Source organism: Pimephales promelas, chromosome 18, assembly GCF_988280905.1.
Source record: "Pimephales promelas chromosome 18, fPimPro1.hap1.1, whole genome shotgun sequence".
Classification (NCBI taxonomy): domain Eukaryota; kingdom Metazoa; phylum Chordata; class Actinopteri; order Cypriniformes; family Leuciscidae; genus Pimephales; species Pimephales promelas.
This window is the reverse complement of record NC_142786.1, coordinates 22,230,887-22,256,850: the sequence shown is the minus strand read 5'-3', so window position 1 is coordinate 22,256,850 and position 25,964 is coordinate 22,230,887. Positions and strand designations below refer to the sequence as shown.

At 35.7% G+C, this 25,964-nt stretch overlaps 1 protein-coding gene and 2 long non-coding RNA genes across 3 annotated transcripts; 1 reads left to right on the top strand and 2 right to left on the bottom strand.

Moving 5' to 3' along the window:
- Positions 1-4,501: 4,501 nt before the first annotated feature.
- Positions 4,502-7,261, bottom strand: LOC148970984 (uncharacterized). Its single transcript, XR_016147431.1, has 2 exons — positions 6,438-7,261; positions 4,502-5,060 (listed from the first exon to the last, which is right to left on the bottom strand). It is a non-coding gene; the product is annotated as an uncharacterized LOC148970984 (long non-coding RNA).
- A 682-nt stretch (positions 7,262-7,943) lies between these two features.
- sem1 (SEM1 26S proteasome subunit) lies at positions 7,944-9,780 on the bottom strand. The gene is made up of 3 exons (XM_039681244.2): positions 9,620-9,780; positions 8,962-9,055; positions 7,944-8,184 (listed from the first exon to the last, which is right to left on the bottom strand). Exons 1-3 carry the CDS (start codon positions 9,693-9,695, stop codon positions 8,142-8,144), a joined length of 213 nt encoding a protein of 70 aa, XP_039537178.1. The 5' UTR covers positions 9,696-9,780; the 3' UTR covers positions 7,944-8,141.
- A 7,767-nt stretch (positions 9,781-17,547) lies between these two features.
- On the top strand, positions 17,548-25,337 carry LOC120485453 (uncharacterized). Its single transcript, XR_016147368.1, has 3 exons — positions 17,548-17,649; positions 22,435-22,473; positions 24,277-25,337. It is a non-coding gene; the product is annotated as an uncharacterized LOC120485453 (long non-coding RNA).
- Positions 25,338-25,964: the final 627 nt, after the last annotated feature.

Genomic DNA, 25,964 nt, shown 5'->3' with positions numbered 1-25,964 from the left:
TTATGTGTTTCTTTCATTTCCCAATCCCAAACACAGCGGCATGAAACAAACTGCACATTTTCCATTCCATTGCAGTAGGCGTCGCCTGCTTTGGCTCATTTTAAGGAAGTTTGCCACTCAGAGGACAAACGGTTCAATTAAAGATGACTGAATGATGACTACATTTCCCAACACTGAATTAAAAAAAAGCTTGAGTTTGCTCTTTGAAATGAGGTTGACAAATGTAAGATTTTGGTTTTCTCATCCTGCATTTAGAAGGAGAAAAAGCAACGTGAATGGGTCATTAATTTGCAATGTTAGGAAAATTACCAGTGAAAGGACTGAAGTATTGAATCCTGAAAAAGAAGGGAGTGTTTTCAGTGCGTATTCCCATTAGGATGTATAGTAAGGAATCAGGGGTGCTTGATAGCACGTTAAGCATGTGTGTGCGTGTGTGTGTGTGTAGTTGGAGAGAGATAGAAATGGTCCACATGCCTTGATTTGCTGGATTTGTGTCCTGCCTGAGGGTGAGATTGGGAACATTGTTGTTGTCTCGTGAGCAGACAGCCGCTCACACATGATAAATTGTTTCCGTGTTGAGCTCGTACTCTAAGCCTGTGCCTTCGCCAGGCCTCCCAGGCTCTGAAACCCCAAAGCTGCATTTTCCCAGATTTTTACAGTTGCACTCCACATTTGATTTGTTCATGAGAGTCTACTCCGCACAGCTATCCTTAGTTGTCAAACTCAGCTATGAAAGCAATGTTGGAAAAAAGATCAAAAGACACCATTAACATTTTAGTGGAGATGAACCAGTATTTCTGGACTAAAAGTCATAATCTTAATTTATGGATAACATTTTTTTTGTTTTATATGTATATTGTTCAAAAAATAATAAATGTAATCAAAAATATAAAAATATATAAATTCACCTACATTTCACCAACACTTTGAAATGTACTAAAAAATGCTGGGTTGTTTCACTCCAACTTTGGGTCAAATATGGACAAACCCAGCCATTGGGTTACATTTTTTTAATGACATTTTTAACCCAATGTTTGAGTTTGTCCATATTTGACCCACTATATATATTATGTTTACATATTATGTAAACAAACTTTTATGTTATGCGATTAATCGTGATGAATCGGTTTGACAGCACTGTTCCTCTAAGTATGTAGCCTATATGTATATTTGTATATATTAAACTCCTTAAAAACCTTCTAAAAGTCATAATCTTAATTTATTTGCAAAACATTTTTTTTTGTTTTATATACTGTATATTGTTCAAAAAATAATAAATGTAATCAAAAATAAAAATATATAAATTCACCTACACTCTTAGAAGAAACAGTTCTATATAAAACCTTAAAAGGTTCCATCAGTGCTACATATTTGGAACCCCTAAAAGGTTCTATACACTCTTAAAAAAAGGGTTCCTCTGGGTTCTATATAGAACCCTGGGGTTCCATACTTGGCCAAAAGAACCTTTTACCAAAAAAATGGTTCTATATTTTGGAGTTCCATATATGAAGCGGGGGATGGAACCATTTCTGGTTCTAAATAGAACCATTTCTTCTAAGAGTGTACATTTTTAAATTGTACACTATAAATGCTGGGTTGTTTCACCCCAACTTTGGGTCAAATATGGACAAACCCAGCCATTGGGTTACATTATTTAAGTACATTTTTTAACCCAACGTTTCTGTTTGTCCATATTTGACCCAAATTTGGGTTAACAACAGCCCTGCATGTTTTAGAGAGTATAAACTGCAAAACATTATACACTAAAATTAAAATTAAAAATTATACTTTTAAGCAGCAATGATGCATTAAATTGATCGAAAGTAACAGTAAACAGATTTATAATGTTTACAAAAGATTTTTTGTTTCAAATTAACAGTCAAACCAATTAATCACATCTAACATAAAAGTTTGTTTTCATGATATGAGTATACTGTATATTACTACATTTTGAAACATGTCTGTCTGTACTATAGCCTATGTACACAGACACGCACGTGCACACAGATATATATGATATACAGTCAATAATATATATACACACACATATTATGTAAGCAAACTTTTATGTTAGATGCAATTAATCGTGATTAATCGATTTGACAGCATGTTTGTATGTGTGATGTCTTAAATAAATCAAAAATATCTTATATTTATATCTCGCATTAAACTTTTTTTGGTGACTACTACATTATTCCAATACTTCAATGTGTGTTGTTTTTTGATAACTTCACTATTACTCTAAAATATGATCATTATTAATAATTAACAATGAGTAGCTAAACTATTCACTGCTAGTGTATGTTAAGAGTTTGTGTATATTCTCAGTCATCGGGACATTGTTATTCACCATTATAATACTTACGCTTTAAAAGCTGTTGGACAAACATGAATGGTTTGAGAGAAACTTAAAGGGATAGTTCACTTTGATATGTTTCAGCTTACCTCAAGGGCATCCAAGATGTAGGCTAGGTGTCTTTGTTTCCACAGTATTTTCAATTTTGACATTTTTCAGTCAAACCGTTGTTGTCTATCAGTCATACACTGGAGGCTATAAGGGGGGGGGGGTCCACCAAAAAGCATGCACAGAGAAGTCAAAATTAAACATGATTTAATGACTCGTAAATGTAAGTACACAACACACGAAACGAGCGTTTTTTGTGAGAAAACGAACAGTATTTATATCGTTTTTACCTCGTGTAATCACAGTGACGTCCACATGATCTGAATCAGTTGCAATGTCCAACTGAACCGAACTGAATCAGTTCAATGTTACGCCGGAAGTGATCGCTTGCGTGTGACGTCACTCAATATTTACACGGAGATTTCGGAAGTTTTACCTTTTACTAAACATATTTAGATATACCGAAATCTTCCTCCATTGTGGTTTCCCGTATATCTAAATATGTTTAGTGAAAGGTAAAACTTCCAAAATCTCTGTATAAACAAAGAGTGGGGTAGGCGCGCAAGCGATCACTTCCAGCGCATGCGCAGACCGAAGCGCCCCGTGCAGTCAGATCATTTTGTCATGGCTATACAAGAGGTAAAAACGATATAAATTCTGTTCGTTTTCTCACACAAACCTCTCGTTTCGTGTCTTAGGCCATTAAATCATTAAATCATGTTTAATTTTGACTTCTCTGTGCATGCTTTTTTGGTGGACACCCTTCACCTCCAGTAGACTGACAGACAACAACGGTTTGACTGAAAAATGTCAAAATTGAAAATACTGCGGAAACAAAGACACCTACATCTTGGATGCCCTTGAGGTAAGCTAAAACATATCAAAAATTAATTTCAAAGTGAACTATGCCTTTAAGGTGTACCACACATCTAAAAAGTCATTTGGAGTCCCTTACAGTTATTGTGGAAAGGAGAGACATTGAGTGAATGAGATGATTAATTAATAACAATTATCAGAGGTCTGATAATTCACTAGTGAGGATAACATCAAGAGTGCTTAATTGCCCTGACGAGTCTTGATGTGCTTTCCTCCAGACTGTCCAGGGTTATTAAGTGCGCTGAGTTGCCTTGATATGTTGGCCATGCTTGAAATATGATTGCAGGACTGATGGAATAAAAACAACCTCTAATTGCTGGGTATCGCTGAGCTTGAAGATGATTTAGGAGCCCAGTGGGGAACTACATAAATAAACAAATAAATAAAACCTTTTTACATTTTGAACAAACCACTAAGAACATTCCTATAGCAACATATGACAGTAGAATTAACCATTATTATAGCTCTTTATTTTGGATTTGGTCTTTTTTTTATCAATTAGCCTAAACAATAACATATAAAACAAAAGACTTTTCAATGTTCGCTGAGTTGAGCTGATAAAACCTCTTTCTGTTATGACGTTTTACTCAATTTAATTTCTATTTTTTACATTAATTTCATTTAGACATCAAATTGTTTTTTTAGCTGTAGAGAATTCAGAAAACCTAATACTTCTGATAAACAACTTCCCTTAATAGGTTTCCATAAACTTAAAATGATTTATTGATTTAGTAATGTAAATTAGCAGACATAGACTTAGAAATAGTGATGCATAATTGTATTTAATTATGTATTTGTTAATCCTATTATATATATATATATATATATATATATATATATTTATATATACACACATACATACAGGTATACATTTTAATGATGTAAACAGAATATTGTAACTTTTTATTTAAATATAATGCATGTATAAATAAATATATAGTTAAATATTGAATGAATAAAATTATAAAATACATAAAAAAAATGGTTTAGGGTTTATATATTTATATATTATAATATCAGTGACTTTAAAACTTTTTCCAAAGTCAATAGAAATAATTTCCTATGAAGAATTTATCAAAATGTCTCTCTAGTGCAAAATGACGTCCAAAACGAGGCCTTGTTTTTTGTGGTGACAGGAAAACACTGTAATATTTCCAAATACCACGACAAGCTCTACAGGCAAATGAACAGCAGAGAAATAAAGAGTAGCCTAACAGCCAATACCACCATAAGTGACTTCTTTTTTTAGTGCCACAGTCCATACATTGGAAAAAGAAAGACAGACAAAGAAATGCACATGGAGAGAAAAGGGCCCTGAAATGAGGTTAACACACTCACTTACACTGATACACATGTCCTTTTAAGGTCCCTCAATGGGGGAACCCTCATCTGTGTCTTCAGAAGTTTTTTTCCACCCTCAATAAACAGGCCAACCATTGTCACATGGAGGGCTCTCGTTATTATTTTTTGAAGTAATTACACCTTATTATCTGTGTTTACTTTAGCGAGGGCGAGTGCAGGTGTGGGACAGGGAGTAGTGGGTGGTGGTGATGGGCTGCACTGCTGAACAGTTGCCCCTGTGAGTCAGTTTTTTTTACTCAAGGTTTGGGCATTGTAGCTGTGCTCTGCCACTAATTTCAGACCCACAAAAGAAACGTGCAATTAGGCCTATTATTGCAGCAGCTGCACTCCCTGCACGACGGCCCCCTGTCTTCTCTCGGCTCATGCTGGAGATGCTCGCTGTGGTCGCAAACACCTTAGTGCGACCGCAACACCCATCCTAGTGTGACACAAACACCAAGTAATAAACGTTAGTATATCTCGATATAGTGCATCAAATTATATCAGTATAAAACTAAAGCGAGGGTGTGAATTCATTTTTCATTATAATAAAACATCACATTTAATTCTGTTTTCAGATATACCGGTATTGATATTTAGCCTATTGAATTAACACATATAGCATATACCATGTTGTAGGCTAATTGATCAAAAATGAGGGTAAAGAAATGTATAATGTTATACAAGCTTTTATTTCATATAGATGCTGTTCATTCCATTCGACAAAGAATTCTGAAAAAAATCAGTTTTCACAAAAATATGACGTAGCACAACGGTTTTCAACATTGATGATAATAAGACATGTTTCTTGAGCAGCAAATCATCATAATAGTATAATTTGTGAAGGATGTGACACTGAAGACGATGCTGAAAATTACACTTTTAAATCTATTAAAAACAGTATTTTCTTTCGAAATATTACTGTTTTTAAGTAAATAAATGCAGCATATGTGTAAAAGACTTCTTTAAAAAAGAAAACATAGCTATTAATAATTATTGTTATTCACCCTATTTCAACTTAAAGTTCAGTTGCTGCCTTCAATTTAAGTATGATCAAATTGGCTGATTAGTCATTTCAACTTAAAATTACATTACACTGACTTAAAGAAATTGAGTTGTATCTATAATGTATTAAAAAAGTTGAAAGTTGAGTTAATGTAAAAACAAGTTGCTATGACTTATAGCTGCATTTTTTACATTGTGTTTCATGTTTACATATATTAAAAAAATCTTATATTTAGGGCTGTGAAACGATTAATCACATCTAAAATAAAATTTTGTGTTTACATAATATATGTGTGTGCAGTGTGTATAATTATTTTGTATATAAAAATACACACACATGCATGTATATATGTATGATATATTTGCATGTATATCCTTTATATGTATTTACACAAAATGTATATTATACATAAATATAAATATTTGATATAGTAATAACACATTTTTCTTTACCATTTACATGTATCTGTGTGTATTTATATATACAAAATAACACACTACACACACATATATTATGTACACAATCTTCTATTTTGGATGCGATTAATCGCGATTAATCATTTCACAGCCCTACTTATATTTTAATGCGTTGTGATTCATACATTTTTTTTTTTTTTTTTTTTTAAGTTTTAGATTTGTCTCATTGATTTCAGGTCAGGAGTGACCTGTTGCCAGAATTTAAAAGGATCCAAATTCACTATCAATTTGCCAACAGGACAAAAGAAATAATAGAGAGGAAAATACTATATGCATTCTTAATCGTTCTCTTGAACTGTGAAACTGAATTTTTGGGGAAGCCACAAAGACCAACCTTGCCCAATCTTCCGCCTTCAGGCACAAACAAAATGGCCCTGGATTCTCCAATGTTGCTCTCACTTAGTGATTTTCACACCTCGATGGCTCTCCAACAATTAAAATAATGATCCAGCGCAGAGCACTTATTTTGAAGGGCATGGGTGGATTTACATGTTATGATTGTGTGCGCCTGCAAGATGTGGGTGTCCCTGATGTCAAAAAAAGAGGATGTAATCATAAATTTGACATCAAGTCATTAAAGTCAGAACCAACAACTCAAAATCTATTAAAAAACACATAGTTTAGCAAGTAGTCAGAGCCTCATAAATGCATTTTACACTTGTATTAGTTAACCCTGGGTCAATTTTAAACCCTGGGTAAACGGAATCCCGGGTTAACTTTATTCCCGTTTCACTCTGCTGGGTATTCATAACCACGTCCTTAATTGTGGTATCACTCATTGGTCGAACGTGGCATGAGATATATTTACATAAAGGCTCTAGCATCGCGCATCCTCATATACTGCCAAATATCAAGTTTACCCTTATCAGACTATAAAGGTAAGAATGAAATTGATGCATTTTGTTAATACAAGGAGCTCTGTTTCCATGACTGCAAAAAGCACGAGGCATGTGATTGGCTGTCGGTTGCCAAGCATGTAGCCTAAACATTCTAACACCGCATCGTTTCATGCTGTACAAGTTTAGCACAGATCAGAGGTTTAGCACCGCAATGGGGGGTTAACAGCACAAAAGCGGTACTAACTCTGCTCCGGAACTAGGTTTCATAACCCTGGGTAAAAAGATGCACTGACCCCGCTGTTTAATTACAAGTGTGAAATGTTCCTGTACCTGGGGTTAAAAGCAGGGTCTGGAACGACGTCGATAACCCGGGGTTAAGCGCAGAGTGAAAAGCCCATAGCTATAACAAAACAATGTGATGTATTGTCATACCCAAACATGCATCAAACAAATAATTTCATTCATTTTCAAATCATATTTTAAATTTTGGGGAGAGAAAATACTCAATTCAAGGCTTTAAAACATGATGGTAGGAGATGCCTTATTGGCATTGATTTCAGCTGATTATGTCGTTGGGACGCACAGCCACAAATCCAGAGAAATCATTTTGCTAGGGGGGAGTGCGGCTGGGCAAATTGGCTTCTGGTTCTGTGTGGGAGCTCTCGCTGTGAAGAGCAAAAGAGCAGGGCCCGGTCGGGAGTGGGCAGGCCCAGGCAGGACCGGCTGGGGGCTCACGCTGTGACCACCTCCGTACCTCAGAGACAAACACTTCACTGGATAATCTCCCCACCAGAGACTCTGCCAAGTCCCATGGTTGCAGGGGGATGAGTCAGGGCACAGGGGGGCAGTTTCAGATCAGGGGCCTGGATGTGTGCAGCTGCATCCCTGAATGTTACATGGAAGTCTGCTCACTGCCTAACAATATGTACCAGACTTTCCTGTGCCATTTAGAAAAAAAAGACAATTATAAATCATGCAAATAGAAGACAACTTAAACAGAATAGGGAAAACATTTCTTTATTATCACAATTATTAACACAGGTTGCATATAAGAGAGGGGGGAAAAAACATTGATATCAGTTTCAACTGACCCGTTTTACAACGATGGGCTTCTTACAGAAGTAATCAGAGAAATCACATTTTCTATTGACAGAACAAGCTGACAATATACAAATGTGGAAAAATCTGTTGATCCACCATTAAGAGGTTTCCATCTTGTATCCGTGTTTTTCAAGCTCCGCTCTTAAAAGAATGGAAAAAAGTGGGGGGAAAGTTAAAAAGTGCAGTAACTCACAAATACAGAAAGAATTAAATTGGTATTACAATTTTCACAATTTGAATAACTTTTTTATATTCAAAAATGTATTCCTACATTTAATATTACAACTCCAATTCAATATTTACATCTATTTAACTTAATTTCAAAAAGTAAATCATTAAAATTACAACTTTTTTGCACTGTTCTTTCTCAATTAAGTCTCAATAATCATGTATCATCATATACATTAACGAAACAAACTTTTCCAGTATTGAAAATTAAAATGAGTTTTACAAGAAATGTCAATAGATTTATAGCTTCCAGGCTTCAGGAAAAGGGGAATGAATGTTTAATATGGGGAACGAATGGAAAGCATTAACTATTGAGAATAGTGATTTTTTTTCAACATATTAAATGGCTATATTTAATGAGGTCAAGTCCTCACACATAGGAAAGTTCATAAATGTGGTTTGAGGCCACCATGAGTGTCGGTTAGCCATTGGACATTGGATCCCTTAGGGACCGTTTTCTTCTAAATGAGTGTAACCACACAAAATTCTTTAGAAAAATAAGTGGGTTTAACAGGGTGGGAACTTCGAAGCCTCTAGCAATAGACAAGAGGACAGCACAATATAATATGCATGCCTAGCAGGATTTATTCACTGTGAATTTAGATTAGGCTAGTACACTTCATGTTTAGGATTTAACAAACTTCTCGGTTTCGTATGTATAATCACACAAATTCATAAGTAAATATGTACCTCAGCTGATTAGAAAAGTCATCTTCTACATTGTCATCATCCCAGTTATCTTCCCAAACATGAGCATCCTCATCTTCATCCAGGCCTGTCCAGTCTGGGAATGACAACAATTCAATGAGGCTGACGATGATTTACATACATAGGCCAGCTCCACACACAAACACAAGTCACTCTGCATAGTGGAACTGTGGAACATCTATTAAGTTTGGCCAAAATAATGCCCTGTGCAGCATCTACTAATTTTGCCCAAAATTAATAAAATAAAAGTCGCCAAATTCAATACATGCGCCCAATCATTGTCTATGCGTTTCAATTTCAAAGCAACAGAGAAATAATTACTGCAAACAATGTTGCACTGTTAGCTTCAGTGGTGCTTAAAATGCTAACTTAGCTGCTATCTAATGTTGTTTGTTTACGAAGGCTAGGTGGACTTGGAGAACTCAAGTAACGTTAGTTTATAAGAAATACTATAATAGAATGTATTTAATTCATATCTTTTCTCTTCGAGACCGAAAAATCAACAATTTGTTGAATAAAGCAAATAATGTTCTTTCGGTTAGCATAGCAATGCTAGCTGAGTCACTGTCTTTAATTTTTACCCTTACATTGGCACAAGAGCGTATTTCTACTAAAACACAATCAGTTACAGTTCCCTTACCCTCTGCTGGGAATTCTTCAAATTCATCATCCTCCTCCAACAGCCCCAAGTCCACTGTTTGTTTCTTCTCTGACATCTCGTGCTAGCGTTTCAACACAGTTTCTGATGGAATGGATGCTCGACGTATTAACCGAGTGGGATGTGCGCATGCGCATTGCCAGAATCTCCATATGGCCAGAGACTGGCTTATGACCATGCGGTGAGCCAGCAAGCAGTTTGAAGTGATTATTTATGAAGGCTCTGTATAATGTGGCTGAATTAGTCTTAATCTTTTTATTTATTGATTGATTATTAGTTTGAATTGTGTGTAATTTCTTTGTTATAGTTTTCATATCAATATACAGTATAGGCAGGCTAGCCTCTAAGTCTGTCTGTTTTTCTTTGATATTAACATTTTTATCAGGCTCCTATGTATAGATTTTTACCTAAATACCGACATTTCTGAATGGGCTGAGCCTAAGATTTTGTGAGTTTGAATTGAAAGTATTTAATGAATTATGCGCATCACTCAATAGGCTATTATTGTCTATTTTTTAGGTGACTTTTAGGCTTTTGCATCGGAGGTCTTCGTGTGTGTGTGTGTGTGTGTGTGTGTGTGTAGGTATGTGTAGCCTACCATAAAAACAAAAACATTTACAAATACATACACACATACATTTTAAATGATTTGTTGAGCTTCTTCTTTTATTTTGGACAATGAATAATAGTGAAATTCTGCATGAAATGAGTATAACATGAAGGTGGGTCTCAAAAATAATCTTGCAGCCAAAGTCATGGACATTTTAGTCTAATTAAATGACAGCACATGGACCACAAAAACCACACATGAAAATTGTCCCGTGGCTCCAATTTGTTGACAGACGGTGAAACCTTCAACCAATTACAAAATTATTTTGTAATCATCCAAAATCCAAATATAAGTAGAAAAGCAAAAGTAAATCATTTAGATAGGATGATGACAGTAGGCTACTCGTTTTTACTTAAAAATACAGCGAATGCAGTGAAACAACAGAGGACATTCTGGACATGGAGATGAGAAGAATAGCCTACCATTTTGCTTCCTTATATGGGGGAATACATATTCCTACATATATGAGGAGAATACCATTTTACTTCCTACATAACACACCCTCAGATCACTTGGACGTGGCTGTGGTTACATGAGGTAAAAACAATATAAATACTGTTCATTTTCTCACACAAACCACTCGTTTCATGTCCTAGGCCATCAATGCTTACATTTATGAGTCATTCAATCATGTTTAATTTGGACTTCTCTGTGCATGCTCTTTAAGGTGGACCCCATATACCTGCATTATATGACTGACACCTACATCTTGGATGCCCTTGAGGTAAGCTAAAACATATCGAAAATTAATTTCAAAGGGAACTATCCCTTTAAGTCTTGTTTTCCCCCATGGGGTAGTTTTTGTTTTTATTTAAAGCTCCCTTTACTCCACCCTGGCAGATACATATCTGGTTTACACCAACTGTTTACTTTCTCTTGAGACATAACCAGTTGTATTGACATGAATACTCCACACGATGTCCATTTTGGTGTAATTATGTTTGTATTTGACCATTCAAGCGCAATAAGACGTGAAAGAGAACTGAATTCACAATCGCATTCTGAGAGACACAGCTTCTATTATATGTGTCACTCCAGTTTTTAACATCAAGCATGTAAACTCTTATGTCATCGCTTAACTATTTAAGTTCACATTCATGCATTTAATCACTCTGAAGTTTCAATAATGCTATATTTACATATCGCAATATTTTATACAGTGGTAACTATATTGTCATACAGTGAGCTTCAGATTTATACTAGTCCCAGAATATGGTGATAAATAATTGCAAAAGGCTTGGAAATCTTGGAATAAAGTGGAAGGATCATTGCAGTCCATCTCAGGTAAGGGCCTGGGAATATCTCATACCTGAGACTGCAGTTACACTGTGGCGCCTGGAGTCTCAGGAGAAGGGGAGGGGGGCCGTCAGACTGACTCGCAGCCTTTCTTCCTATGTGAGAATGCCTTTCATTGGCCCCTCCAGGACAGTATCGCAACTGAGTCCTCATAGAGGCTCCGACCCTGCCCGGCCAGTCTGGCAGTCTCGCTTCCACCGGTCCTTATCAGGACGGAGATCACAATATGGCCTGAGGGGTGCTATAGGACGAGCAATGGGGACGGGAGGGTTTTATAGGACGGAGGCCGTCATCACCCCCAGCTCCCATCTCACTGATCACTCAGATTAATGACACGACTCTCCTTCTGCCAGTGAAAGTGACAACACACCAGAACACGGGCCTGTCTACCTGTCCAAGTGCTCTTGATGAGATAATCGCCCCTTTCATTCGGCATAAATAGAAGAATGCCAAATAAGTCAGTGAATGCTTCACCGTGAAGACCGACCATTGGCGTAAAAACGCTTGTGAACTTTATTTTGTGGTTTTGCAATGAAAACATTATTTTTTCGCATAGAATTGACTCTTGGGGATAATAATTTTGATCATGAAGAGATCATCCAATAAAATGCTTTGGTCTTTTTAAAATCTTTGTGGAGTGATATGCTTCCTGATGTAATCTCACCCACTCATCAAATCTGAACCCTTGTTGTTGTATGTGATATTCATTTTTATAGGTCAAATTGTGTGATAGCACTCCAAAAGTGTATATTTGTGAAAAATACATTTTTTTTTTTTTTTACAAAAATCTGCAATTTCTCCAGCCCATCTAATTCAACTGTCTGTCAGTAGGAATTTTACTCTCGTATTTTTCATCTGTGTTTCTTGAAAAGGCCTGTCAGCTGGAGCTTGAGGTACAGTTTGCCAACAGCCTAATGACCCTTTATGGCAATACAATCTGATGTCTGTCCCAGCCGTCCGGTAATCCTGTCCACCTTTGCGGCTTAGTTATGCTCAGGCTTAAGTTGCATATTTTGTATTTATCAGGATTTTGCTGATAAATGCTATCAGCAAGAGAGAAATGAAATATGGGAGGTCTATCTCAAGTTGCAAGAACAGACGTTTTTTTCACTACTGAGCCACCAGTGATGCAGATATCCTGTCGTTATTCTCCTATACTTATTACTCAAGACAGAATTTGAGTTACATAAAATCCTCACAGTGGAAAAAAACAATATATATGCTTTTCTGTTTCATACATTTTAGATAATACATCAGTAGATCAGTTTCCATCATTCCGTGACAGATTTGCTGCGAAATGCAAATCCGTCCAATACAAACATACTCAGAAACAAAGAACTCCATGCAACTCGGAATAAAGAAAATGTTTTCCAATGTAAACACTCCATTATTTAGAGTACATCAGTCATGGCTGCATAAACAACCTAAAGCCATATTCTGCATATAATGTTAATTTACTCATTATTTATATTAAATGCTATTAAAATGATTCATGACAACAACTAAAAAAGCCTACTTACGGGGTCGCGTGTGACGTTCATATATGAACGGTGTGAACGAATTGTCAAACCACAATTTCATCAGGCCCTCTATCAAAGTAAGATGCAAAATATGGGCACAATCATTTTTTAATTCTACATTCCACTTAAAATGACAATAAACATTGGGCCTCAGCCCTGCTTGTGTAAATGAATATATACGTTTTAAACAGAATTTTGGCAACACAATGTTTAGGAGTTGCAATGGTCATATTTGTCTGACCTCACAGTAGTTCATTGTGATTGGTGCATGGCTTATACTGAAAGGTCTCTCTCTCGCTCTTTCTCTCTGTCTTTCTCTGGAATGACATTCTCAAGTGAATGTCGCTCATCAAGGGGCTTACGGAGTAAGTGATAAAGTGTTCCACTCTAATACCTGCCCGCTTCTCATCTGTCATCTATAAAGAGGATTGGAAATGAAGCAACATTCTTCAGGATATAATGACCTCCGAAGCATACAGAGGGATATTGTAAAACATATAAATGGAGAGGGAAAATGTGTTTTGGGTTTGATCAAAGAAGTAAAACTGCAGTGGATTATGACCATGATCAGTTCCAATATACATAGGCCTACTATAAACCATATATATTGTCGTCCGTCATAATTACGATTCAATGTTTTATACTCTCCTTGATTTCAGGTTGCACTATGCAATATGGAATTGAGTAATGCTCACCATGTGACTACGTAGGCCCGGAAATAGGCCTGATTGGACTGATTGATAAATGAAGCTCTCCTTGTTTTTGTCAGCTCTGGACTTTGTCCAGGAAAACCTCTAACAGCCACTTATTAAGTAGTTAGACTCACAAGGCTGTGTATGCAGTGGTCACCTGGGTGTGTGTCTGTAGGTTCTGAGACCCCATTGGTCAACGGTGGACTCCCGGTTGCGAGCTGGCTAGATAACACAGCGGGCATAATCCTCATTCTTCTCCCTTGAGGTCTGAAGTAGCGTGTTTTTACAGCTTGTCGGGTTGTTTGGCGACGTAATTATTAGCATTTCTTGTAAACATTCTGCGTTACCTCCAATGAGTCTTTGTCCCCTTGACCCGTGCTTTCCAGGCTCAAAGAGAAGTCGCAGTAAAGTGGAGGAGGCGTGAATGTTTTCGCAGCTCTCAAGAAAATAGAATTAAGGATGACGTATTGAATGAGACAGCTTATTTCCAAGATAGCATGCATTGCGAGAAGCGTTTCATTTGAAGTTTATAAAAACATTCACATGTACAGAGAGCAGTTTGCGGTTAATGGCGAATTTGCCCGAATTATGCAAGTGTGGTCACAAAACACACCAAGCATACAAATCCTTATTATTAGAAATTGTTTGTTTTTTACTATAATTCATGATATTTTAACACACCCTGCCTAGTGTCTAAGATCCCCTGATTAATATGGAATGGATGAGAATCAAGCTGTTTGTTTACATGATGCCTGGATAAATTTTTGCCCTATAACACCATTTACTCTTGAATACTCTGGCACCACTTGCGCAAGGGTCATGTTAGGAAGTGCATGATTAAGTGTGTTTAAAATATTGCATATTGAGCCATTAGCAAAATCATCTTGGTTCCTGAGCTGTAGACAGGTCGCATTTAACCAATATTACTGCCTGGGGTTTTGAAACTATCACAGAGAGTATCAAGTCTCTCTTGTGTGTCTGTAAGATACGAAAAGAAACCAAGGAAAATGTATTGCTAACGGCGAAGTTTGAACAGCTCGGCCAGCGACAAGCTTTTAAGAAGACCAGAGCACCATGGGTAGTCTGCAGATGAAATACTAGGGGGTGAAAGGGAAAGTAGTGATTTGTCATTAGGACTTTTCAAATGCCAAGGGTCCAATTTATGGGTTTTATACCTGCCTTCTTCAGAACACACATCAAGTTCTTTGTGAGGAATATAATGCTAGTTTTTTTTTCTTCTTCTAGTAACAGAGCTATATTGGAAGATATTTGCTGAAAATGTAATACAAAAAAATTTGGCATGTCTGAGAAAGAATTTTTTTTTTTTTAACAAGACTATTAATGCTACAAGTATTTCTGACAAAACATATGAGGCTCATGCACTGCAGCTTAATACAGTGTCACTCCACTACTGAGTGTTTAATGGCATTCTGTCCACACAGATCATTTACAAGAGTGACGTTCTACAACTCAATTTACTTCCAAAAAAATCAGTCATATAAAATCTCCATAGATATTATAAGTTATTCAATTATAACATTTGATTAAATTAGTTATAATAAATGTGATATATGTCAGCACAGGTTTCTTTTTTTTTTCTTTTGTTAGAAGTGATTTAATTTTACTTTAAATTATTAGAAATAAATATATCAATCAAATCCAATAAATATCTGAACCAGCACTTGGACCATGACTCATGCTTGTTGTGTTGACTTGAAAGCAGACTGATGTGTGAACCATAGACTGTAGTGTGAACATGTGTTTGACTTTGAGATAAGTATTTTGTAAATAAAGTTGAAAATTATGTTTATTTATTTATTTATTTATTTGCGTAAACAACACACTCATAAAATTGAGGTTAAACCACTTAAGTTACATAGATTAATGGTGTGTAGAACATTCTGTCAGAGTTTCTGGGGCTTGAAAAGTGGTAGTTGTGTACTGTCAATGGAGGGACAGAAAGGTCTTAACATTTCATCAACAAGATCTTTATTTGTGTTCTGAAGATGAACACAAGTCTTACGGGTTTGAAACACGAGGGTGAGTAATTAATTTGACAGAATTTCCCTTTTTGGGTGAACTTTCCCTTTAACTACACGTAGATGAAGTGACGTCAATGTCGTTTGTTGATTGCTTTTCCGATGTGCTAGAAATCACCGGAAATCACAGAAGCAGATCGAGGTATGCCTACATGTCTTGACAAACTTAACTCACAAATGTTGAAATTGTCTTTCTGCATTGCTTAAGGAAACTTATACAATATTTTCTCAGGGAAACTTATACAGACTAGGCCTACATTATGATCCAGAAAGCACGTGCTGATTATAACAAGCCACTTATGGTGAGCGAGGACATATTTAAATTTTCCGTAAAAACACTTAACGTTATGCGTTCGATCATATTTCATGAGTTGTCAGCGTCCATATATTAGTTTATGGCTGTGGGAAAGAAGTAACGTTAGTTCACTTTAAAAAAAAAACAACAACAACTTTTGTTGATAATTTACTCAGCCGCATGTCATCCAACCAAGATATTCATGTCATTCTTTCTTCAGTCGAAAAGAAATTAAGGTTTTTGATGAAAACATTGCAAGATTTTTCTCCATATAATGGACTTTACTGGGCACCAAATGGTTCAGGTCCAAAAGACAGTTTCAGTGCAAACTGCAAACTGTTCAAGGGCTTTAAACGATTCCAGACGATGAATAAGGGTCTTATCCATAGACTAAAAAATAGGTCTTATCAAGAGAAGCGATCAGTCACTTAAAAAAAAAAAAGTTAAGTTTTATAAGCTCAAATGCTCGCCTTGCTCTGTTCTGTGATGCACGAGCATTTGAGCGTATAAACGTAAACTTTTTTTTTTTTTAATGACTGATCGTTTTGCTTGAAAATACCCTTATTCATCATCTGGAATCGTTTAAAGCCCTTTGAACAGTTTGCAGTTTGCACTGAAACTGTCTTTTGGACCATGAACCGTTTGGTTACCAGTAAAGTGCATTATATGGAGAAAAATCCTGGAATGTTTTGATCAAAAACCTTAATTTCTTTTCGACTGAAGAAAGAATGACATGAATATCTTGGATGACATGGGGTGAGTAAATTATCAGCAAAAATTTTTTTTTAAAGTGAACTACTTTAAAGAACATTCACTCTGATTTTTAGCTACTAACATGGGTTACTAACAAAATTATTGTTACTAAATAAATAAACGCCTGTTTCGCTCAAACAGCAAAATGTGAGGAATATTGTTTTTGCATACATTTAGGCTTTTATTCACCTATAAACATTTATCAAAGCACACATCAGTTGTGGTAAACAGAAGCTTAAGCATCATTGAGGTGTGAGAACCAATGAGGTTCATTCTCATGTTACGCATCACGTTTGAGCTTCCGCAAGAGCCAATGATCTTTGTACTCGCATCAATCAGTTTAGGTTGAGCCTCTGTGTTGTTCGCTGATAAAAGTGAATAAAAGCCTCAATTTAATCTGTTCATTATATAAAGCAACCTCTTCAGAAAATTCTGACTAAACTGCTCAATTCATATGGATTAGTTTTACAATCTCAAGAACTTTTTGAAGCTTTAAAGTGTAAGATGCGTAGCTGTCAATGGAGTGACAGAAAGCTTTCAGATCAAGAAAATATTTTCATTTGTGTTCTGAAGATGAACGAAAGTCTTACAGGTTTGGAACAACATGAGGGTGAGAAATCATTTTTGGATGAACTATCCTTTTAATCATTTTGGCATAAAATGGTTTATTTTCATTTTCTTCACTTTATTTTTCTTCTATTAGCTTGTTCGGAGGTGGGTCGTGGCCTCTGAGGCACATGGTCGCTCTCCTTCTCCTACATGCTAGTTGCAGCAGTAGAGCTTTCTTCTGTCAGTCTGCGTGCCAAGGTAATGGTCTGCATATTCATAGATTAGTTACACTACATCACTGAGTGCCAATAACTACCATCAAACATTTTATTTATTTTAATTTCTCAGCTATTTGTGACAAAATTGCATTACATTTGTACATATCATTCCTGTCACACACAAAGTTTGAGGGGATTCCCCCATCTTAGAGAGGGTCTGGAGATAGCGTGACATGTCTGGGATAGTAGAACCATGTACCACTTGTTTCCTTTTAGGGCAATGACTTTCTAATTGGATGTTTGCCCAAAAATGTTTGCCCCAGGGTACACCGCCCGCCACTAAGCAAGTTGATAGAACTACAATGCGTTTGAATCGTAGATGTAGATCATCATGAGGGACATTTTTGACTACATCTACGTTAGTTACTTTGGTTGCTTGATTACTCGAGCAAGTCATTACCATTTGCCATGATTTTAAAATGGATTAAGCAGCTGGTTAAATTGGGCGACTGTTTGTAAATTGCACTTATAGCCAGACTTTTTGACACAGTCTAGTCCAGTGTGCAGGTTATGTTTTTAAATTCTGATTTAAAACCCATATATATATATATATATATATATATAATGGTTATTTTAGGTTGTGCAACTCCCAAAAAATTATATTTATGAAAACTTAAAAATATTTTAAGGCTTAAAAAGAAAAGAAAGATTAAGATGTATGTACTTGCATAAGCACACCGTACAAATTTGTGGGGTCAAGTAAGCATTTTTTTCGGAAAGATATTAATACTTTTATAACGAAAGTACACATTAAATTGGTCAAAATTGAGAGGAAAGCAATTTTTAGTGTTACAAAATATTTATGTCTATATAGAACTTTACATTCATTAAAGAAACCTGAAATCTTTTCTATCACAGTTTCCTCAAAAACAATAACCAGTGCAACTGTTTTCAGCATGGATAATAATAATAAATGTTTCTTGAGCAGCAAATCAACATATTAGAATGATTTCTGAAGGAGTAATGATGCTGAAAATTCAGCTTTGCATCACAGTAATAAATTATATTTTGAAATGTAATAATAAGAAACATTTATTTGAAATGATAATAATATTTTATGAATGTTTTTAGTCAAGACAAGCAGAAGAGACTTCTTTCAAAAACATTAAAAATATTTTACTGACCCTGACCTTTTGAACTCTAGTTCAAATGTGTTTTTTTCATGCGGTGTGTACATCATATCAAACTTTCCTTGAAAATGATTTGAATATTTTTCCCTTTTGATAAATTAGTCTTATCAGTCTCTCCCCAATACTTTCTTTTCCCTGCACTCTCTCCCTTTGAGGCATAAATAATATTTAAAGACTCCTTTACATAGCACATGCATTTTGGATTGTACTGTAAATGTAGCATCTTCCAAGCCCTTCATTCACATGATTATTTGTACTCGGTGTGTTTTGATGATATTGAGAAGCTTAGGTGGGTGTGTGAGGATAATTACATGTGATATCATCCCCTGATGAGCACAACTGTGGCACTGTGCCAGTAGCCCAGCCATTTTCTATTAGGAGAGGAGAAACAATGCAACCAGTCTTTTGTCTAGTATGCATTTGTTCATCAATGTATACTTTACCGCAGCGATTTGAATATTCTGATTAAAACACATCTCTTTGCTAATGTCTGTGTGGCGCAGATAAATGCAGAGCAATCGAATGCGTTGGAAATGCATGCGTATAATAAGCACTTTATGGCAAGGTTATTTTTTGTAGGCCATTTCTGTGAGTTTTATAGTCTTATAAACTCTGCGTACTAAGGAATAGAAAAGGGCAAAGTTGTTTTCCTCCTGAGACATGTTCTTGCTTTATGTGTACATGCCAACAATCCCTGACAATGTTTTACTAGGTGATGACTCAGAGCTCTTATTTATTCGCTTGCCGGAGGCTTTATTTAGTACGTGACATTAGTACGTGGCAGACATTTTGAAGGCTGAAAATATACTTTTTGTCCATCTCTTGTCCTTGTTCCATTCTTCTTTCTTTTTAAAAGCCGGAGAGAGAATGTGGTACCCTTGTTTGGGTAAACTCACATGGCCTGGTCATCAAAAGTTCGTCAGGACGCGGAATAACACAGACAGCGGTTTGAGTGGGTTCACTCAGGCCTGTCCTGAGAGTGAACAAGTCTTGTGTAGGAAAAGGACGTGACCTGGATGACAAGAAAACCTGCAGGACAGCAGTATTGGCCCCTCTGTCTTGTGATTGATGGTGTTGATGTTCTAAATTGGCCTCAGATTCGCCAAGTACAAGAATCATAATAGCAGGGTTTTAGATTAGTTCTTTAGATAGCAGGAAGAGGGGGAGGTTGAACGTTCCAAGAATACAACAATGCACTGGATCCCAAAAGTCGGCTGGAGTCTTGCGAAAGGCACATCGCTAGCAAAGGATGTGAATAGTGATTCTAATGCGGAGAAGTATTTCAGGGGTCAGACTGCGTCATTACCGCCGAACGGAGGTCAAAGCCACACGCTTGTCCTCAAAGGCGAGACGCTGCATCTGGGCTGAACAAAAAAGCCTCTCAGCTTACTAATTGTTTGGGGAGCCTCTTTAAGACCGTATTTATGTATGTTCTTTGATCACTAAGATCGTCTGCTGTTTTGCAGCATAATGGCAAATTTGAATGTTGATTACCTGTAAGTATGATATATTTTCAGTGGGAGGTCTTGTATGGATAAGTGCAAGTTTTTGTTTATATTGTATTTTTATAGTGTTTTATAACTTTCTCTAGGGTTGGGAATCGAATACTTGAGGTCAGAATCGGATACTTGTTATAAAATATAATCGATTACTTATTGATTACTTGTGAGCATTTCAATATGACCTTTCAAGCGCACTGTTTTCAGTGCATGTAACAGTATATTGAATGCTTGCAACACTTAAAGTGACAGCAGCCTAAAATGCCGTACACACCGGGACGAATATTGGCGCACGTTATTCGCCAGCGTTTTTCAATGCGTTTTTTCTGTTCACACCGAAGCGATTTTCCCTGACGATGAGCCGAGTGAACATGCCAATTCATTCCCTGACATTAGATGGCGCTTAATGTAAAACAGAAATATTCCTATTTTGAAGTCGCAGCCGCGTTTGTCATTTATTTCTTTATGTTCCGACAGCAACGAGAACAGTAGTTCTACATGCATCTTCCTCGTCTTATTTCTTCCCGGCAGTGTACTTGGCGTATATCTTCTTTGCTGTTACGCATGTGTGCTCGGCAAGACCGTTTTGTGTTTGAGCGCCCCCAAGTTGTGTTTTACTGTAACTTTAGAAGCCGTTTGTAAAAAAAAATTACGCTTTTACGTGTAGCGTTTTTCGTGCCGGTGTGCACACTCACATTGGCACCCTTTGTTTAGTCACAATGCATTAAACGTCGGCGAATATCGCGTGCGGGTCTTAATATTCATGCTGCCGTCTCTATAACATTAATCAAACAACAAAAGACAAAGAGAAAATTCACTCGTTCTTGACTGAATAACTTGCATAACTATATGTTTAATGTATAGTTTATTTATAAAGTGCAGTGTTATTTTACATTTGATTACAGTTTCTGTACCTGAATCCCTGAAAATCTTTAAACTGTTTATTTCAGTCATATCTTTGTTCAGTTCTATCTATTTGTTAAATTTTTTTTATTTGTTCTTTTTTAATTACTGAGTGTTTATTGTCTTTAATAATGCGTGAAATTTATATTAGTTAGGCTAGTTGTTTTTCAGTGGTATTTTTAAACCACAGGCAAACTTTTGGAAATAGGCTCATTTTTACCACATTTTCCCCCAGAGTTAAACAGTTGAGTTTTACCGTTTTAAAATCCATTCAGCCGATTTTCTGATATTTAGAAGAATATCAGTAACCAGACAGTTTCTGGCCTCATTGACTTCCATAGTAGGAAAGAAATATACTATGGTAATCAATGAGACCAGAAACTGTCTGGTTTCTGATATTCTTCTAAATATCCAAAAATCGTCTGAATACATTAGAAAACGGTAAAACTAAACTGTTTAACTCTGGGGAAGAGGTAAAATGAGGCTATTTCCAAAAAAAGTGGAGTATCCCTTTAAGCAGAATCGAAATAGGAATCAGAATCGTTCAAATACTTCCTCTCAATATGAATTCCTCATAATTGCTTTGAATAACTGTAATTCTAATACTAAACTAATAGTGAATGAAAGAAAAAAATGTGAAAGAGAGAGAGAGGGGGAGTAAAATTAGAATTTGAAAAATGATATGCCCATTACCAGGATGATCAGTTTGGGAGACAAAAATGACCACTTGTACTGTAGTGTGCAGGTATTTCCTGGGCTTTCAACACTGTTGAAGAGACTATAAAGAGTTTGAAATGATTAAACTTTGTTTTGACCCTGTAGTTAAATGCATGTGCTTGTCCATTATGGCCAACCCACCATCGAGAATAATGGGCATTTTTCAGAAGAGCCAGGGAGTCAAACCATGCACTATGTGAAAAGGAGTGTTAAGAGGCTGGAGATCTGTGTAATTAAATAAAACCCAACTGTTTTAGTGTGTACTTTAGAATGAAACCCTGGAATACTTGGTTTTAAATACGCTGTGGGGCTACACCAATGTGCTTATGTTTGACAGCGCTAAAAGGGCTGTTTAATGCTTACGTTTAATAGCTTGTTCACAACACAGGGACTGAACCTCTGTGCTCCTGCCCTGTGCCGCCACCACAGCCGTAACGTTGCCTATATTTAAAGGTTTAGTTCACCCAAAAATTAAAAATTCTGTCATTAATTAATCACCTTTCATTTGTGTTGCAGAGATGAACGAAAGTCTTACTGGTTTGGAACGACATGAGGGTGAGTAATTAATGACAGAATTTTCTTTTTTTTTTTTAGTGAAGTATCCCTTTAATGTAATTGTCTTATTTTTTATTGTTTATTTTCAGTAACATGTAAGAATATCCAAAATAAGTTAAGCAGAAGCTTTAAAAATGTCATGTGCCTCAACTCCCCAAAAACGTACACTGTAAAAAATAAAACTGTAATTGTTGCGGTAAAAAAACTAACTTTACCGTTAAAAATACAGTAGGAACGTTTATGGTTTTACAGACCTAACTTAAAATTTACAGTAATAAACCGTATTTAATTTTCTTATAAAAGGTTATTTTACCAATCTTTTGATAAATTGATATCTGTTTTGTTCCATTGTAATACACTGACAACCAACTTCATACTAATATAGAAGCTGCACAGTCATGCACACAAATATTAAACACGATGCAAAAAAAATGCAATAAACATTAATTTAACAACATTAAAATTTAACATACAACCCTAATATACATAACTGATTAGAAAAAAACTACAAGAAAATTATGAGGAGTTATTTCAACAAAAATACATTAATTGTAAAGTGTCACACAGGGAATTGTGGGAATTTTTCACTGTAAATTATACAATGATTTGTTCTTTTTCACTTTCAAAAACTGTGAATTTAAAGGTATTTTACAGTAAAATATAATATAAAAAAATAAAATATCAGTTATTTACAGTATATAGTATGGAAACTTTCTGTTAACCAATTAACAATTTTGCACTGTAGCATTTTTATCATCTTTTACCATTAAAATCACAATAATTTTTTTTACAGTGAATGATTTATAGATGCATTTTAGATAGATGCATTTACTAACATGTTATGATAATAATAATTGTACATGCACAAAATGATTTGGAAAAAATCTAGTTTACTACAAGGAAATACACACTTTGGTTTAATTTGTTTAAATCATTTTTGTGTATGTACAATTATTATCAAGGTTGTTGGGGAGTTGAGACACATGACATTTTTTAAAGCCTGAGCTAACCTTGTCCTGTCATAAAAAGCTCAAAATCTGATATAACAACCTTGATTCACATTTATGAGAGTCTGCTGCATCATTAATGTGACATCATTTCCTGTTTTATTTACATTACCGTTCAAGAAATAAGTTATTTTATTCTGCATGGAATGCATTAAATTCATCTAAAATGATGAGAATGATTTATGAAATATCATGTGACACTGAAGACTAGAGTAATGATGCAGAACATTTTGCTTTGTTATCATAGGAATAAAATACATTTGAAAATATAATATAAGATATATAAGATATAAAATCAAAGTTATTTTTAATTGGAATGATATTTCACAGTATATTTTTGATCAAATATATGATTTGGTGAGCATAGGAAACTTCATTTAAAAACATTTAACATTATTTTTGAACATTAGTGTATTTAAAAAAAAAAATAACCACATAGATTTTATTTGGTGGATTAAATGTTTTTCAAATATTATTTAGCGGTAATGCAGTTTTGTTGAAAACTGTGAATTGAAAGTAGAAGAAGTGCGAAAGGTTTTCTTTTAAAAATATATATTTTTTTAGAACAGTTGTATCATCATAAAATATGTATATTCAAATCTTTATGTACAAGTTAAATTTTTGATTAATTGATGCAGACAAAAATAAGCATGTTATTGACCCATAGGAGAGACAATTAATTAGAAAAAAAAAACAAATGACATAAGTCTCTCAATTAGGTCTTTACACGTTTAAATGTGTTTCTACTAATTATCTTTATTAGCACTTGTTAAAGGACTGGATGCTTGTTTTATAGATGATGTCTGGAGTGTTGACGCGCTGATGTCTCTCTTGCCTCGGGCATATATATCCATTAAGCACCCTCATTGTTTACAACCCACCAATCCCCTGGCTTCATTTCCCGTTTGTCCCTCCTTCAGGAAAAAAGAAAGATAGCAAAAACCTCAGACTGCCTGATATCCTCACTGAGATCCGGACACCCCTGACCCTGGCTCTATTTTCTCTAGGCATGTGAGCATGCGTGTAATTTTCACCCTGCTGTCCTAGACGAAACTGCCCCTCTGGAGTCTGGGATAATGGTGATCAGTCTTTCCTCCGGTTGCACTGCGGGCAGCCCTTCCAGCACTGATAGTGAAAGAAAGAGCGGCTCGTGCGCATGTGGAGAGAACCTCGACCCCCCACCTAAATGAACAAATACAGCCACAGGCAGAAAGACATTAATCCATAAATGCAGACATGTATCGAAATGAGTGATGTATTGCAGGTTATTGCATCTATAGTGATTATATGGCAGGAACGGGGTGTAAAATGGTCTGTACGATTATGCATTATGAAAAGAGAAGAGTACCCTCTGGTTGTGTCCGTGTCGTTGCACTTGGTCAACTGACAAAACTCAGTCCATCAGTGTGGATGTGAGAGCACAGAACAGCATGGATCAATTTCTGTTCTTGTTCAAATGTGTCCCTAAATGCCACCAGTAGTTACGGCAGAGGACCACATACGTTGCGCCTAATCCATTCCATGATTTATCGGCATATGCAGGCTATTAATGTTCTCTGTGGAGAACGCTGCAGAGACACCCAGACTCTGGCTGTTCTGGTGGTTGGAGCAAATCTGTTTAGGATTATAGAAATACTGGTGCGGGAGACATCGAACCGTCCAAAATCCCAGCAATGGTAGAGAAACCCCAAACAGCTGCTTGCAGGATTTGTTGACATTTCTCTGCTTTGCATATTCGCTGCTTGTTCCAGTCGGTGACTTTATACGCTTCGTGATGTTTGCTGCTGTTTGGGATTTGAGTGTAGTTTCTTCAGAGAAGTCCATGTTTGTTTTTTTAACACCATCGAAAATGTATCAATTGATGAACTATCTTGTTTTTTACTGTATTGTTTGCATTTTAATCTATATTCCTGTTGGAATCTATCTATCTATCTATTAGAGCCAGACCGATTTATCGGCCGGCCGATTTTATCGGCCGGCCGATATTATCGGCCAATATTAGGCATTTTCCAAACTATCGGTATCGGCAGTTATAATGGCCAACAAATGAATATTTTAAAAAATAAAAATAAAAAACGGACGAAACACGCTTCAATTATCTCTCCTTGGCCTGTTATATTGAAAATGTATGTTTTACAATTTGCAGTATGAGATTTTTGTTTTTCTTGTAAACAAGTTTTGCTTTTTTAGTTTTGCTATTATAAATGCTTTATAATATTATTTTAGTTAAAACTCATAAATAACTACAAATAAATATGTTAAAGAAACCTGTTAATGTTTTGTTGCACGTTTCTGAAATAAAAAAGAAATAAAAAAATAACGGCCGATATATCGGAATATCGGATTTTAAAACCAACAAATATTTATATCGGTATCGGCCTTCAAAATGCTTTATCGGTCGGGCTCTACTATCCATCTATGTATCTATCTATCTATCTATCTATCTATCTATCTATCTATCTATCTATCTATCTATCTATCTAT

Excerpts from the sequence above, each read along its gene's own strand:
- sem1 (XM_039681244.2), bottom strand. The coding sequence starts at position 9,695 with ATGTCAGAGAAGAAACAAACAGTGGACTTGGGGCTGTTGGAGGAGGAT. Across the intron at positions 9,056-9,619 it reads TGAAGAATTCCCAGCAGAGG|ACTGGACAGGCCTGGATGAA; the intron begins GTAAGGGAACTG and ends TGTCATTCCCAG. Across the intron at positions 8,185-8,961 it reads GACTTTTCTAATCAGCTGAG|AGCGGAGCTTGAAAAACACG; the intron begins GTACATATTTAC and ends CATTCTTTTAAG.